The sequence below is a fragment of the Mizuhopecten yessoensis genome, unplaced genomic scaffold (assembly GCF_002113885.1).
Source record: "Mizuhopecten yessoensis strain PY_sf001 unplaced genomic scaffold, ASM211388v2 scaffold7907, whole genome shotgun sequence".
Classification (NCBI taxonomy): Eukaryota; Metazoa; Mollusca; class Bivalvia; order Pectinida; family Pectinidae; genus Mizuhopecten; species Mizuhopecten yessoensis.
Genome location: NW_018407282.1, coordinates 399,026 through 417,498, shown reverse-complemented (window position 1 = coordinate 417,498; position 18,473 = coordinate 399,026). Strand labels below are relative to the sequence as shown.

At 35.8% G+C, this 18,473-nt stretch overlaps 1 protein-coding gene across 1 annotated transcript; it reads left to right on the top strand.

Moving 5' to 3' along the window:
* The first annotated feature begins 5,875 nt into the window (after window positions 1-5,875).
* Window positions 5,876-17,454, top strand: LOC110454562. Its single transcript, XM_021504134.1, has 13 exons — window positions 5,876-5,972; window positions 7,133-7,355; window positions 7,823-7,905; window positions 8,192-8,302; window positions 8,862-9,071; window positions 9,353-9,468; window positions 10,531-10,651; window positions 11,442-11,667; window positions 12,120-12,319; window positions 12,963-13,208; window positions 13,569-13,675; window positions 14,161-14,299; window positions 14,885-17,454. The coding sequence occupies exons 1-13, from the start codon at window positions 5,906-5,908 to the stop codon at window positions 15,028-15,030; spliced, it is 1,995 nt and encodes a 664-aa protein (XP_021359809.1). The 5' UTR covers window positions 5,876-5,905; the 3' UTR covers window positions 15,031-17,454.
* Window positions 17,455-18,473: the final 1,019 nt, after the last annotated feature.

Here is an 18,473-nt window from a genome sequence, read left to right as displayed (position 1 = left end):
CATGAGATCAGGGCCCTTGCTGCGTCATGGGCCCTCCTCAATGGGTCCCCCTTTCAGGAGGTCATGTCCGCAGCTTTCTGGCGCGGACAGACTACCTTCACGGATTTTTATCTCCGGTCCTTGGCCTCTCATTCTGATGGATTGTATTCCCTTGGACCGGTGGTGGTTGCACAGTCTGTGGCTGTTCCTCCACAGTAATTCAGTGATTTTAAATAGTATGCTATCAGGCACCACGGTGGTACACCTGCTCGTTTCACGGGGAGGTTTTCCATTTTTTAATTACTTTCGGGGCTTTATTAGGGGGGTTCCTTGAACCTTTTCCCTACCTTGAGCATGTCTCGAGTTTGTTCCGTCAGCCTGGTCTGCCTGGATTCGAAGCCTCCACTACGGTAAGACGAATTCGCATACTAAAGTTATGGTAATTATTACTGAAATGAAATTGAGGTTTTTGAAGTAAAACCAATTTTCATGATGTAATACTTACCATAACTTTATGGAGTCCCACCCTGTATTCCTCCCCTTGCCTCCTCATCCTGGCTGCCTTTAGGCTCCATAAAAGGGGGTTTGAGGAAGGGAGATCACTCCGTGGCTCTGTCATCGAGATAGAGGTTACGTCACGGTAGGGAGGTAGGGATATTTGAATCTTTTGTTTTTGGGCTACAAAGATGGGTGTAGGTATTGTATATGCATACTAAAGTTATGGTAAGTATTACATCATGAAAATTGGTTTTACTTCAAAAACCTCAAATTTAATAAATATGTAATTAATGATCAACCTAAAAAAAGACATTTAAATAGTTTGACTTTTGACCCGTTGCCGTAATGTTGGGGTACAGGCCCGGAAGTTAATAATACAAAACTGTATGTCCATCTGTGACTTGTTCAATCGTTTTAAAGTTGTTGGGATAATCATTAAATTGGACAATTTGTCGTGATCTTGACATTTGGATACGACTGCCTTGTGATATATCCTTCTGTAAAGTTTTTATATAAAATTTAAATCTGTCGACAGTTACTGTGCATGCAGGAGTATATCCTCAGGTCCTTAATACCAGACGTGAGGACCGCTCCTTTCTCAAGACTTTATGGATACTATAAACGGAACAGATTAGCCCCGATTTGAAGTAGTATCAACCCGTGAAAAGCGCCTAGCAAGATAATTCACTGTCCCATATGTATCGTCAGGTTAACATTGTGGTCGCGTGGAAGCTAGTTCGATCAGTGGTTATTGCAACTGTCAGGACAAGATATTTACAACAAAAGAAACAGTGCGATGAAACTCTTATCAAAGTTAAATATTGTAGGGCGACATCACTGAATGATGGAGAATGGGAGACCCACTCGTTACTTGCCAAATAAGCCGCATCCAGCAATGCTATGGTGACCCTACTTCACACTCCATTATCACTCAAATTCTTTGGTGACCCTACTTCATACTCCAATATCACTCAGATTCTTTGGTGACCCTACTTCACACTCCAATATCACTCAGATTCTTTGGTGACCCTACTTCACACTCCAATATCACTCAGATTCGCAAGTGAAAACGACACAGAAACTCACGAAATACACTGAACTCGATATTCCAAAAGTCATTGAATTGTTGTCAGCTAGCCTCCCTGATTGGATTCTTGACAGTTACACTTAATTGTCTTCAAGAAGGTAGACACAGAAATTTGCACAGAACCGCAGGCCCGCGCCACTTACGATTGTCACATCCAAGATATTGGAAAACATTTTCCTAACATAAACCACACTAACCACGGTTTATCCTCAACTTTTCCAAAGCACTCAACTCCGTCCCTCGTGATAAACTCTTACGGAAGATGGAAAACGTCGACAGGAACACACCGTAAAAGTTCGTGTGTCTTCGGGTTAAAGGTGACTTTATATAATATATAAACTTTATTTATTTAACAACAATTATGAAACAAGTTATTTCAACTTATATTAATCACTCTTGTTGGCCCGGATGTTAGCGCATGGGGGGTCTTAGTGTGGGAGGAAAACGGAGTACCCGGAGAAAACCCACGTGATCGGGCAGGTGACCCCAACCTTTTCACGTCCGATCGGGGAATCGAACCCCGGCCGCCTTGGTGAAAGGCATGTGCGCTATCCACTACGCCACCCGACCACCCGTGTTGGACGTTTCATGACCTTCCAAAAAGAAAGTCTTTGGTACGCAGGTGACTGCTTTTATGAAGAGTGAGCAAGACCCTGGGTGACCATCAAATCTAGTCCGAGTTTCCTCTGGCCCTGACACCAGACTAAGACATATTGACAGATAATGTAGACGGCATCTACTTGTCAAAATGCCTTTGTCTGGTGTCAGGGCCAGAGGGGACTCGGACTACATTAAATCCTGCAAGAAGACCTTATTAATTTAGAGACATGTGCCAAAAAATGGAGACAAGTGGTTCATCACCAAGAAATGTGAACTACTTTTTATAAAGTACAAGTCACCCTAACCAAACCCTCAAAGCAATGTCCGAGCATCCCTATTTGGGCCTCACCCTCTTGGAAAACATGAAGTTAGTCAAGTTGGCTCCAGGGCCCGAATTCATGAAACCGTGCTCATGCTTAAGTATGGATTATGTGCTCCGACCAACTTTCTTGTAACTCAATTAAATTATGTCAACGATCAAAAAGTTACATGTGAATATTGATAACAGTATTCGGCTTTAAGTCTCTCCATAATTTTTTTCCAAATCACTATCAAAATAAGGTTTTTTCTTACTTTATAACCGGGAGACAATTAGAACGTCAGTACTATATGACACTGAAAGTTTCATTTGTTGGTGAACTGAGTGGCCATGGCACTACGTCATAGATGTGATAGAACAGTGTGTCACCCACACGTGCTCGACTTTCCCCAGTAATATTTCCCTTATTCGGAGCCACTCTAGAAAAATGAACACGAACAACCATTCTTAGGTTCCGAGGGACTGAAGCAGACGACAGCAATGGAAAAACTGTGTAACGGTCTCCATGATACTATCATAGAACTTGTTTCGCCTTTGTTTTAGTATCTAAATGGCATACATCTGTCGGATTTCTATAGATGAATCCCGTTGAACGCCTCTCTACATTTCCAGTTTGGTCCCGTAGGATAGCGATATAGATCATACTAGTGAACTGCCGTTGTTCTTGAATGATCTGAAGCGTTGACGTCGAATTCCCCTCAAGATTCCAGGCCAGGGCCCGTATTCATGAAACAGTTATCATGCTCAAGCATTGATTCTGTGCTCAAGCCAGCTTTCTTGTAACTCACCTAAATCTTGTCAACGAACAAAACTTCAATTATAAATATTGAAAACAGTATTCGGTTTAGAGTCTCTTCAATTTTTCTTCAAAACTTTGACAAAATAAGATTTTAAAAATCATTTATAACAGGAACAAGTATTATGATTGAGCACAAAAGCCATGCTTGAGCATGAAAACAGTTTCATGAATACGGACCCTGTACTCGTGAAACCGTTCTCATGCTCAAGCATAGATTTTGTGCTCAAGCCTAATTTCTTGTTTCAGTTAGAAATTAATAAAAGAATGTTATTTTTTCAACGACTTGGAAAATATTTGAAGAGACTTAAAGACGAAAATTGTTTTCAATGTTTACATGTGATATTTTGATTGTTTTACATGATTTAAGTGAGTTACAAGAAAGTTGGTTTGGTCTCTGACGGGATACACGTCTTCTTTTGATAGCTTTTATACATTTACCCATTTCTTTGAATTTAAATCGTAGTATAATTTGAATGACCAGTAATACTTTCAACGGCAGAATTTAACTGGCTATGTCAAAGTAAATTTTATGTCGGGATCAAAAATTGATTTCTCCCACAACCACTAAAGATTTCCTCACTCCCGACTCTTTGAATAAACTTGCTAGGTATTGGTTTTATCCACCAGTAGGTAACACTTTAGACGTTATTTCATTGGTCAATCTTCTAATTATGACGTCATATTCCAGTGTGACATTATAGTTTTATGACAATTGTTTCCCCGAACGGAAACAGGATTAATATATTTCCAAAAGATACGTGGTTTTCTATAGATAATATCAGAACGTTGTCTAAGAAAGTGATTCCCAAACTCGTGACGGTTGATTATCATGTTTATCTTACTCGCGTCACCCCTGCAGGTGGGGGATCCGGAAAAGAATACACCCGCTGTCACCAACTGCATGTTTCGTAGGAGGCGACCTATGAGGGAACCCCCTGCAGAATTGGAGATTTGCTTTGGTGTCCTCTTTTTGGGGACACAAAAGCGACCAAAATAAATCTGCTGCACCCATTGCAATATTTGGGATCTTTATCTTTCTTTCTACTTCTAACTACCTTTTATTTCCTAGCTGTGTTGGGTGCCTTCGGCATGGTATTTGAGTGAGACAGCACTATAAAGTCGGCATCAGATCCGCGCTATCACAAGGAGGCAAGCACACCAGCATACCCTGTCTCCTGCATACACACACACACGCAGGCACGCATACACTACACACATGTAGGTACGTCCTTAAATGACCTTAGCTGTTGATAGGACGTTAAACAAACTAAAACCAAACTAAAACCAAATTTAAATCGCGTGAGTTAATTTTAAAACTGTAAAAGACAATCGGTAAACCTCGTGTCTTTAAACAATTGGAAAATTATTAACTAACTAGGGTGAGATAAACATGATAACCAACCATCACGAGTTTGGGAAACTCTATATCTCATTTACATTGACACATTTACTCATATTAATCTTAGATATAGCTAGAAGCATTGACTAATTATTTATCTGTGTGTAAAATTCAAGTTACCAAAACGGGACGAAGTCGGAAATTAAATAATATTATTTGAATTCTTGCTGATTGTGACAAATCACTAAGCTCGACAATGGCAATAATACTGCTCTACTTAGCTATAACTACGTTATTTCACTTAAATCGTCTTCTCTTAATTTTTTGCTCAAAACAAAAAGTAACTGTTAAACGGACTTGTTTGGCGCATGTTTGAAAATTGTCGAATGATTTTGGGGTTTTTCATTATTTTTTTGTCCGTGAAAAAGGTAAAGTGATTTGACGCGCAATAATTAAGGCGTTGAATAAGCTGAGAGTAGATAAATTTCGATGCCATTCAGTCGCATTATATATTGATGTTTCCCCCTGAAAAACGAAGAACGAGGAGAGAAATAGTAAACATCTATCTGTATAGATCGAATAAAAAGTAAGTACGCCACCACTATACGGTGACGTGCCATAAGTCTTTCACGTTATGTTCGTTTTTCCATTGGATTTTATGTTAATTTTACTTTTCTAAAACTAAAATACTTTTTAGACTTCGTTTTCGGTAATTTATTAAATTTGGCACATTACTAGAGAGCTATATAGCGCTTTTATTGACCATATCAATATACTTATTCGTTTCATAGATTTGTTTATCACCTATGAAGGTATAAAAAGTGATATCTCAGTAACAGAGTCACGGATAGCATTAAATATTATCAGAAGAGGCACTGAATAATTTTCAGAATGTAAAACATATTATTAAAATTGGATGGCAAGTGAAGTCACGAGAAAAAATGGTAAATTAACGTAGAATCCAGTCGGAAAATGACGTACCGCGAAAGAATAGTCAGTACTGCTTAACTCCCTTACACTTACTCAACTCATAGGTATTTATGAGAGGCGAAATAAGGGTATTTAATATTTCTTTTCTACTTATATCTAAAAACAGTGAAAATATGTATTTGTTTGAAAACTTGTGTACCTAGTAATTTGAAATACTTCATAATTTTGACCATTTTGTCTTGTATTGTGACACGGAGCGACACACTGATTATCGTTACCTGAAAATTACCCCCCGTGAGGCCTCGATTACCTGCGGTACACACCTGAGAACGCCATTTTGAATTAGATGAAAACATGGCGCCCAGTCAACAGGGTCTAGCCCTACTCATATTAAGTTTAACGCTAGTATGGCGGTCTGCAGGTAAGCATAAACTTCAGATTCATTTCATGTGTCGTTTATAACTAGATTGTATATGGTATTATAGGTTTCACGATTGCACAACACCTGTTCGTCTAAATGTACACCTGTAAACATAGCGCGGCTTAGTCTCCTTACTTCCGGAAACACAAGATTCGAAATATTTCCAATGTCCCTCTGACGATCAAATACGATTTTAACCAATATCTTCACCTTAAAATGTGATCCTGTTTTCGCAAGCCTATATATTGTCCAATATTTCAATTAACTGGATACTTGCATGATTGATACTAATGGGGAATTCATGGACTCGATACTTGTAATACACCAACAGGGTTGGCATAAGTTGAAGGATATAGATATACATAATCCATCAATGATGTCATTTATTGAATGCTATTTTGTTAAAGGAATGTCCAACTTAAATAATAATAAATATTATTTAATATTTCATAGACATGTAGATATCAAATTGAGGTACCCTACTCTGTGTACTGCTATGTGGATTTAGTAAACTCTTTAGTGACTCATATATGTCTACAAGTCAAATCAGTTGAGCTTGACTATTAAGGATGCCTATAGCCTACTGTATTCCAAACACTAGAGAGTTCCACTGGTGTTTTTCCTCCAGAAAGTATTCTCTGATCTCCTTCAATTCTTTTTGGCGGTAATTGAAGCACAATTGCAACTGAGCTAGTGTAATATCTTTAACCAATGCTGAGCTGGTTAGAACAACAGTATAATGGTTCAAATCCTAGTCAGTCTGCAGTGTATCTAACACTCGGGAGGGGGGGGATTCCATGCAAACCTATATTTTTTGCCAGTATTATGGATATCCTTCACCGCTTAATTAATGATAAGGAAAACACAAGAATTAAAACACAAAAATATTGGTATTTACTTTTAGTTATTTTGTTTTAATTCTTTGTGTTAAATAATAATTGTATACCTCTCTATAACTTTTGGGAGGGGGAGGTGGTGGTAAATCAAAGTTATTGAGCTTGAAATGAGATATTTACAGTAATTTTGAATATATGCAATGGGGTAGTTCATATTCTTGGTAAAACTTAAGGAATAATGAAAAGACAAAATTAAAACAAAAATACATCAAAAATAAATAAAATGTATTATTAATTTGTACTTATGGTTTCAATTCATTGCAGTATCACAAATTCCAAATGAACCCTGTGTGATTCCGGAGGAATATCACGGAGACTGGTACACCCGTGAGGCTGGTGTCGACACCCAGACAATCGTCAACGCAGAAAAATGGGAAATACAGGGTAGCAACGCCAAGACGCTTCAGTGCACGGACATGCATATTCATCCCTTTACTGGAATAACTGTTCAGGATGGTCGAAACTCAACTATGCTCATGAAAGAAATGTAAATTATATGTGATATCCATTTTTCTAGTTTTTGCTGTTGATTTAACTGAAAATTTAGTCTGTATTAATAAATTGATACATTGTTCCTGTGGTGCATGAAATATTCTAAGTTTTTGGTTAAATTAGTAAAATACAGAGATTTGGCGAAAATTATCATAAGTTGTGTTAAATATTATGTTTCCTACTTATTATCAGAATCAATTGTTTTTTTGTAAATTTTGTTTGAAACAAAAAAAAAATTCTCTAGAAATTAATCCTTTTGTGTTTAGAATTAAATAATAGATGGTGAATTTAGATCTTACACTTACGATTTGAGAGAGAAAGTTAGGCATGGATTTTCGTGACACTGAATGTTTTTTCCCTTATCCTTGACATAAATACATATTTGTAAGAATCATGTAACTGTCTACACACAGTATCTACCTTAAGTTTCACATTAGTAATTTTTACTGGTTTTTCCTCCAGGAATGTAAAACCTGGCGCAACGGTGTGCTTCTTCTGTGTTGATGTGCTTTGGAGGACCCCTAATATTCTACAGTACAGAAAAGGTAAGTCCAGCCTCTGTATCTTTCTGAATAAGGCCAAATAAGAAATTGTGTTACAGGTTTTCCTGCATAACATTGGTAAAAAAAAAATAAGGTTATTTAAGTAAAACACACTTTAAATGTCATGATCCTGGTTCCAAGTGATCAAAAGTGAAAATGATAAAAAAACAACGAAGGTCTGTATGAAATTTGAATTCATTTTAGAAAGACTATCATCCAATTTTCTTTTTGATTAATTGATATAATTTTATTGCATATTGTCATTGACATATAATTTTCCTTTCTTCAGAGGACTGTGTGAGGTCTGGTTCTGGTTTTGACATCAGCTTGAATACATCCTGCAAAGGAATGAGACCTGACTATGGGCTACCCACAACAGACGATGCCATTACCATGTTCCGTGAGTATAATAATAATTATCCAATTCACATCAGTTGATTAAAATAAAACTTTTCATCCTGAAAATCACACATTCATGTAGTTATAAGTAATGTCAGATTTGGTCTCCAAGTAGCTTTAATAACATCGATTAAACTATGAATATTATCTCTGTTAACTATTTCACCCCTAGGTAACTTGAGTGGACTCTACCATACATTCATCTGGATGAGTCCATTATGGTCTACAGTGGTGAAAGGGTTAAAGTGATAAAGTGTCTTTACAGAATTCAAAAACTAGTTATTTATGGTAATATAAGGTTATTTCAGATGCTACAGGATATCTTAGTCAAATGTTGCTTAAGTCAAGTGTTAAATCAAATGACATCAATGTCATGTCATTTAGTTCAGGTGTCAGTAAAGTCAGGTTTCACTATATATTTCAGGATGTCCTGTAAAGTCAGATGTCAGTAAAATCAGGTTTTACTGTATATTACATAGTGTCTGATAGTTGTTATCAAGTCAGACTTTGTTGTAAAATTAGAAAATAATGTATGTTCATTCTAATTTTAATAATTGTAGGTCTGGCCCCTAAGAAGGTGAATTGTATCTCAACTTTTGAGGGAGTGTACCAGTTTTCGTACGAGGTGGATGTCGGTGGTGGTGGTATCTGTAACAATGCTCTTAGTCAGATCGAAGCTTGTCAAGATCCTGGATCGGCTTATGTTGACAACGAAGTTTTCATGATGACCTACGCAAAATGTCCAGATGTCTCCACCTCCAGGAACGAACGTGAGTAACTAAGCAGGAAGTAGAACATTCAATTCGTGTAAAAACATTCAAATCTCATGTCAGGGTGTTTAAGTTGTCTCCAAATCGAGGCTATGAACCTCATAGAATTTTAAAATGATAAAATAGAACATAAATAAAAGAAATTTTATTCTTGTGCGGAAAAAAATCTACAGATTACAGATTAAAAGAAAAACTTTTCTTCAACTGAAGTTTCAGTACAAGTTCTTGGTTTTTGAATAAGATAATTTGTTGTGAATTTAAATTTTAATATTATTTTTCAGAGACTCGTTACCAATGTATGGGTACCTGGTTTGCCAGGAGAAGTGGACGAGGATACACCTATGCTGCTATCGCTGATACTGTTGAGAAAGACACAAGAGAAAAGTTTAAGTGTCTTGTAAGTTGCTGCTTGCACTATTTATAGTACTAACCTGGTCTGGTTTTATTTTCAGTTGAGGCCAACAGTGCCCAACTTGTATATATATACACCATACTGCATTTCAGTCCGTATTTTAACATCTTGCATCAATCTCTTGAGAGCAGGGGCCTGTTCGTTTATGCGGAACAACTGGTTCATCTGTTTTTAAATGTAACCTTTTCGGGTAGAAACCCTGGCGGACCTGCAAAAGTTTGTGCAGGCCTTGCAAAGCTTGGTCAAGGCTCGTCTGAAAGTAGCATCGTATTACTGGGTTCGACCTTATTTCATAAACGAACAACTCTGGTCCAACCAGTTCAACTGTTTGGACTGCGATAAACGAAAACTGCGCAGTTCAAGGTCAAGGTTACAGCTTCATAAATTACATTGTGTTCTTGACCACAGTTTTCAACGAAATTTCTTTTCCCTTGAAACCATTTTAAGGTCAAGGTCATTGTTCAAGGTCAATGTCACAACTACAGAATCTTAACATATATTGGAAAATTGGCTTTTTCATACATACATCCCTGACTTAATAACTTTTCAACCAGATTTCTTAAAACTCTCCCTATATGTCTTAACTTTATAGCTAGTCTGCACTATACATCTGCACATATACACATGCAAGCTGAACTTTTATCACAAATTTATCAGATTTTAATGAAAGGCATTTGTTTTCAACTATCAATCTGACTCCCACAACCATGTACTGTAAATAGAAATTGTCTATCAAAATCTTGCACCATCTTGCCTTTCACTTTTTGTCGAGCAGTGTTCTTCCCAGGCTGTTTTAGCGTAACGGTACTATCACACATGAATTTTGAGCCGTTATGCATCACCATTTTTTCCGTTACACATGCACTTGATTGTTACTCATTGAGGGGTATATACGACTGGAACATCAAGTTCTCTCAAATTGATAACCTTTTAACGAGGGCATATCATTACATTATATGATTCATCACAGGTTACGGTGAACCGAGTTTAAACTTTGACATACTGTCTTAGATGTTGCTTTACAAACTTTGATTTATCCCTTAACAGATGACACTGAAAAATCAGAAAGACGCTAACAACCAGATCCGGTGGGTGATGTCCAGATTTCCCGACTGTTCCAAACTCAACAGTATCTACAATGGTCCGACCAAGTTTGTCCTCACCAGAAGTAAGTTTTTACAACAGACTGGAATCCTGAGTAAAGTGCTATGTCTAACACTGAGGGGCGTGTCTAATGGTGTGTGTGTATAAACATTAGGTGTCTATTTCAGACATTGAGATCTTGACAGTTGTTATATGTAAATTTCAGACCTGGACAGTTACTCAAAGTATGGTTATCTTAACAGAAAATCAATTAAAACCTGTTGCAGTCTGAATATTTGAAAATTTTGATGATCAAAACTAAAAGAACATTCAAAATGGTCTCCTAGAGAAAAATCTTATCAATGTTTGATCAAATTTTCCAGATATTTTAGATTTATCACATTTTGTTCAATGTTGTCAGAACCCCATGAAGTTGATCATACAACAATAATCTATAAGGCCTTGCATACTACAATAGTTTATTGACAAGTTTGTTCAATTTTTTGACTGTTTTTTAATGGCAAATTTCATGGTTTCCCATTAAATATCATATATGCTTTACTAAAATGTTGCTGTTTTTAATTTCACTGATGGAGATGATAAAAAAATCAGTAATACATTCACTATAAAAAACTCAGTTTGTCTGACACAACTTCATTGATGTAAGTGTGACCTTGAAACAATGAAACATAAAGATGGGAATCTTATGATAATTTGATTAATGAAGAGATTTTGAAAAAGCAAGTGACTTTGTATATTATGATCTCGTCATGGTTAAATTTATGTGAATATTTTCACATATCAAAATTTCCTTCTTGAGGTTATAACATTGAAAATTTGGCCCACCACTGTATAAATGTTCATTCTATCCTCAGTTCCACCTGTTTCTGAGTATATGACTCCGAAATGTAACCTGCCCCGGAACATCACTGGTACCTGGTTTACTCAGGGTGAGGCTTACCGATCCAACGTCAAGATCAACGACACCCACATCACTTTCTACACCGCTATCAATGAATTTGAGTATCAGGAAGTGTTTTACTCCTGTCAACAAACGCTCGGTACTCGCTTCCTCATGACAAAGGTCACTGTGGGAAAATGGTGAGTTATGTATATTTCTCCTTGAAAAACTGGAGATTGTTTTAATGTCAATAAAGCAGAAATTTAAAGATTTGCTATTGCCCCTACCTGGAGCCTCATTTTAAGCTTAGCAAAGTTATCCCTCTGTTTCTCCAGAGATTCTTTAAAATTTCAAATGATTGATTAAAGTGAAACAGTTGCTGATCTTCACCAAAAAATATTGTTTATTTGAATGACATCTTTGTGGTGTAATTTTGTTTTATATGATTGATATTGTGATATCAGAATGAGATAATTCAGTTGTCACCCTCACTCAGCTTTTAACACTATGAATGTATGGTGATTTGTGTGTTTAGCAGAGAAACAATTTTTCAAAGGGCATGCATGCATCTTCAAAGCTTATAAAATCTGAAACACAACTTTTTTTTTAACAGGTTCATTCTGTTTACTTATTAAGTGTTGTTTTGTTCCAGTGAGAAAGACTTTGTGTGTTTTGACCTCATGCCGAGACATCACAGCATTGTAAGGTACAGAGTCGGTAAACCTAACAGACTGACCGAGGACGAGAAAGCTGACCCTAACTACCTGACCAAGAAGTTCCGTGAGGCCTGCAGCTGGATGTCCTTCACCTTCAACCGTGACGACACTGACTGGAAATATAATGTTCTTATTTGTATGCATATTTTTATTTCTATTTTACCTAAATATGCCATTCAAGTCAATTTCCCTAGTTCTCTTGTGTTTATGCCCCCTGGATGACCATTATATTTATGAGGTGACGTGGGGGGAGTATTATCATCCCTGTTTGTGTTGGTCCGCTCCATCCCTTCCTCTACCTTTTCAGTGTCATAGCTTTAGCAACCTTATTTATTTCTTGATCAATTTGAATATAAAAGATTTATGCAAAGGTTAAGTTTGAGAAAACCTCAAATGAGTATTTTATGGATCCAAACTCGAGGATAACGCCAACAATAATGTTTATTGATTTTTTTTCGATTTTATTCGATGACATCACTCCAGCTACTTTATTTCTGAACAGATTTTGACCAAACTTATTTCAAAGTTCATTATAAGAATACCTCCAAAAGTAATTATTCAACTTGTTAATGGCATATATAAAATGCTTATAGTTTTTCAAAAGAAACATTAAATCCTGACTTTCATTTACTTTGAGCTAGCCTGTTCGATTTTACATTTAAAGAACTTCCTTTGTATAACTAGCATATCTGAAGATATTATTTAATTGTAACTAGCCGCTTTGTAAATGTGATCATGATTTACGTTTTCTTTATATAATTTTGTTCTCTTTATTTCAGTGAACCCTCCGTCCCCTGTTCCGTGTCCTGTTGCCGGTAGATACCAGTTTGAACAGATGGCATCCCGTCAAGAGGAGAAATACTCCACGCGTATCCGTGGTGTTACAGACAAACCCCGTGTCCAAGTTGACTGTCGAATCATCGTGTCAGAAATGAAGTCGTGCTCCAATGATATGACCAAGATTGAGGTTGATGCCGAGTACTGTGAGACCGTTGACTATCGGGGCAGGCCAATTGGAGAGTATGGTAAGCATAAAGTCATTAGCTACCACTGAATCAATTAAAAATTGCTCAAATAAAGATCCAACGCATTTTGACCTGTTCTGTCTTTGCATACAATGACTATTTCATTTAAAAGTATCAAATATGTCAGATTTTAGCCCTAATTTGCAAAGTGATAGTATTCCCCAGAGTTATTTATTGACTGACTGACATTGAAAAAAAAAAAAATCTTTCAAAATAATCATTACAATATCACCTAACTTTATATTCTTCTTCATCAAAAGATCAATAAGATAGGTAAATGCTATTTATAGAAGCTTAAAGCCTTGCATTATTTTTAAAATCATGTTTCCTGTATCGTTTGTGACTTTTTTTGTTGTGTAGATGTGTCTGATCATATACTGATGTGTGTTGGATTCTGGATGGAGGATTACAAGTCTTACCTCATTACCTGGGACGAGGAAGATGCTATCTCTGCCTTCAGATGTTGGGTAAGCATGAACTTAATCTATCATACGTTTTAAAATCGAAGATCATGTTTTTCTCCCACATCTGCGTATGAAAGATACATGTGTGTGTCCTGTGTGAAACACCCGTGTGGTGTACCTGTTCTCAGTGACCTGTACTATTATATGCCATCACAATCAGATGACTGTGTTAAGACCACCATATCTGCTACATTTCAGAAGAAATGTCAACAAATGCTTTTTCATTGTCTGTTGTGTATTCAGCCCATTTGTTTGCTCCCTATGCTTATTGCAGGAATAATAATAATTTGTTAACATTATAGTGTCCATGAATAAACACTTCATCGTTCTTCAATGTTTCAGTCTACATAGCTGTATAATTTGTCTACTTTGGTGTTCAGAGGGTACAATGCAAAATACAAGATCACAAAGCTCTTGCTAGATCACAGATGTTTATCTTCATAATGAAATGATATTGTTCATCAAAGTCTGATTTATCTTATTTTCAGGTCTATGAGCGTACCAGTTGGACCGATGTCATGATGTCCCGATCCCAAAATGCCCGTTGTCCTAGGACACAGCGTGCCCAAGATTACCTGATGGCTGGGACTGGTCTCTCTCTACGTATGACAGAATCAGAGAGGCTTTGTAAGTATTTGTCATTCCTCCCTCTATGTAACACAATCAGAAAGGCTGTGTAAGTATTTGTCATTCCTCCCTCCATATAACACAATCAGAAAGGCTGTGTAAGTATTTGTCATTCCTCCCTCCATATAACACAATCAGAAAGGCTGTGTAAGTATTTGTCATTCCTCCCTCCACATGACAACATCAGTATAAGGCTGTGCAAGTATTTGTCATTCCTCCCTCCATATTACACATTGGAAAGGCTGTGTAAGTATTTGTCATTTCTTCCTTCCCTTTAACACAATCAGAAAGGCTGTGTAAATATTTGTCATTCCTCCCTCGATATTACACAATTAGAAAGGCTGTGTAAGTATTTGTCATTCCTCCCTCCATATTACACAATCAGAAAGGCTGTGTAAATATTTTTCATTCCTCCCTCAAATGTCACTGGTTCCTGGAGAAATGAACAAATTTCCAGATAAACAAATTGTGTGATCGATTTTTGACAAAGCTGTTTGGTAATTCTATCCTTTTAGACATCCTGAAACTTTAAATGTTTGACTTACACAAGTGAAACTAACCAGTCTGTAATTTTCTGTTTTATAGTTGATGACTGTCCGCAGAGATTTGATCCTGGCATCAACCCCTACAAAAAACCTACAACAATTTATGTCCTCAGCAAGTCTTCAACAGTTTCTCCATCCACATTCTTCCTGGTCTTGGCTGCTTGTCTACTGTTCCTCTTTCACTAAATCATGTGTTGCATAGTCAGGTCTATTCATAGAAACTTCAGATACACAAAAGGTTAAAGTCATGTACAATCGCTCACTAAGAACAGAAACTCAGATTATGTCACATTGAAAGTTAAGTACGGCAATTTTAATTGAAGGTCATTTTGTCCAATTTTGTGTAGGTCAAGATCATTATTTATTTCACTGAAAAAAAATGTCCCTTGTCGAATTCTGAAGCATTTACATTTCACCAAAAGTGACATTTTCATTCTTATATTCTGGTGACCTTGACCATTTTCATATATTTGTCTTGATAACAACATATTTAACCTTGATAATCTGTGATTATCTTTAAGTTAATTAACTTTAATCAATGTTTTAATAATTTGCCTGTGATAGCCCCATGCTCCGGTTTGGGACAACACCCACAACAGTGTTCCATATGAGGATTATATCTTTAAAGTATACTGTGCATCACAGAATCAAAGGGCAGATTACTCTGTTTTTATTTAGTTTTAGCAGAATCCAGTATCACAAAAAGATATTGTATGTATCTGATATAAAAATAGTACAACATAAAGGGTACAGAATACTTATATATGGAAATTCAGTCTTTAGTGAAGTTAGTTTTTGGAAAAACAAGTTCTGACAATAATAACATTCCTTTCTAAAACTTATTCCTGTATTTTGTAATCTCAATATTTATTGCATATCATGATTGTACTTCATTTTAATTAACACTTTAGTCAGGGAAAGAGAGTTGTATCTGTTTATATGTTCGATGTAATCACACATGTAACTGGTAGCATTGTGCTTCAATCAAATTCCGAATGGGTTGTTGGAGATTGTATCGGCTGTCCCATCGAGGAAGTCTTCTTCTCTATAAGTGCTCAGGTATTGAAGAAAAAGTTACCAAATTTATCATAAATAAGATAACTTGCCAGGGATTTTCATTTTAGTGACAAATAAACAAGATACATTCCATATCAGTGTAGTATAATGTACATGGAAAGATTTGCCTATCATTAGTGTTTATATCTATTTTTGTAGACTTTGTTTTTCATAATATGAAGTGCAGGATGACGCAATAAATATGCAAGTTGAAATGTATGAAAGTTGTGGTTTATAAAAAAAAATCATTGTTTTTAAGCGGATGAAAAAATGTATGAATGAGTCTTTAAGAAATTTGCGAGTGAGAATGTTTGAAATAATAATTGTGCTAGAAATATATGTTGATGAATAATGTAGCTATGTGAATAATCATAATAAAATGAATTAAATGTACAAAGTAGGCTGAATCCCAATACATATCAGAGATGTATATATATATATATTCTGTAAGATGATTGATAACCAATGTTTTCATTTATTGACCTTAAGGTGACTCTGTACATACACAATTGAAATATATTTAAATTTTCATTAATAATAATATTTGAAGCACATTCTCAATTCCAGTTGAATGTTAAGTGGGATGAATTGAGGAAATCATTATTTCTTAAAATTTGAAGAATTTTAAATTCCCAAAAAGGAGAGAAAATCAAAATTTGCTGAGAATAAAATCATAATATTACCCATTCATCTTAAATTTTTTTCGTCTGGTTTGTTTCTTTGAAGAATGATCTTTGGAAAATGTTTAGTCTTGTAACAGTTTGAGTTAGAGATCAAAGATATTTACAGAGTCATGTTAATTTTACTATTTCATTGCGTGTATATAACAAGTACCTCTGTGATACCAGCGGTACAGCCTTGTATATAGTTTTATCAGTGCCATCTTGTATATAACATTACGCTATCATTTATCCATTCACGTTTCCCATTTTGGTGTAATTACGGCCCTGTATTTAGAAAATGTGGCTGCCTGTCTAGGAATGACAACCATTTTCATTCAATTAATAAATTCTTCAATATTTCATCAACATTTTTGTAGTGAGAGAGAATAAAAACTTTCCTGTCCAATCAAAATACTGTCTGATCAAATTATAACTTAGAGTAACTTTAAACTACTCTATATCTCTTATTTCTTGTGGTATTTGTCAAATTAGCTTCTGGTATATCTTTAGAAATGTAAGAATTAAGTTTAGCTGATAGAAGTGTTCAAGAAATATTTGATGTCAATTTCATAAAAAAATCTTTTCATGTTTTGTTAAATAAAAGCAGTCATGATGTACTTTTAACATTTCGAATATGAAATATCTTAAAATCTATGTTAGTCAAGAATTATGTCTATTGATGCATATTGTATTTTCATACGAATTATCTGACAATAGATCCACTGTACACACATCTATAGGTATGGTCTTAACTATAATTAAGGAGACTGTATATATGGAGAAACAAAAGAATGATTAACTACCGTATAAATTATGTCAGTCCAATAATATGACATAACAGACTATAATTTTATACTTCCTTTCTTAATAAAATGTTGAAATGAAAACGAAACTGTGATTTCTATTTATTTTTTTGCTCAATGTACCGGACATGCACGACGATTCTATCTGGCACAAGTTTCTCTCCCTATTTTTGGTTTTAGTTTGTTTGTGTTTAACGTCTTTTTAACAGCTATGGTCATAGATAGGTTTAGATAGTGGAGGAAAGCTGGAGTTCCCCAGAGAAAACCACCGGCCAACAGCCATGAGTACCTTGCGACTGCCCCACCTAGGTCTCGAACCGTGACCCAGTGGTGGAGGGCTGGTGGTAGCAGAATGTCTTTACCACCGCGGCCCTTAGTCTCTACACGAGTCCCTCTTTGTATAAATTATACAGAAGATACATTCTATCTTTCACCATGTACTGACACAAGTCCTTTCTCTCTGTACATATACCTGGAAACATTCCATACATGGAGAGTATACAATGTAGATTGTTTAAAACATTTTGCCTTGTTTTGTAAATTGGCCAAAAAAATGGGTGTCAAGTGTCATTACTCTCAAATATCGGTAGGAAGAAGAAACTATTTTTTGCTGCCAACATTGTAATAAGTAAGAAATTTTGGAAAATCTGGAATATATTTCTATTTTTGGTTTGAAATTAAAATTAAAAATTACCAATGTACACATTCTTATTTTGGGAAAACCTGAATATATTTCTATTTTTCGTTTGAAATTAAAATTTACATTTTCAATTACCAATGTATACATTATCATTATGGGTCTCCTTATACAACACAAAATCCAGATTACTCTCCAAAATCTTTGACTGTGAAGTATTGAATTCTTGTCAAAAGTAAATTCACGTTACAGTAATGTACCACGTTTCATTTAGCATGATTCTGACTTGCTCAAGTCCCAGTTAGTAAGCATGTTTCACTACATATGTGGCTAGGATCACTGTTAGCCCTTTCTTGGTGAACTGTTTAAATAAACAAAGGGCTACAAGTCTGTAAAAAATATAAATTGAGATCCGATTTTATGATGGGACACTCCACAAATCTGGCAATTGTAGGCACATGCCCCAGACAC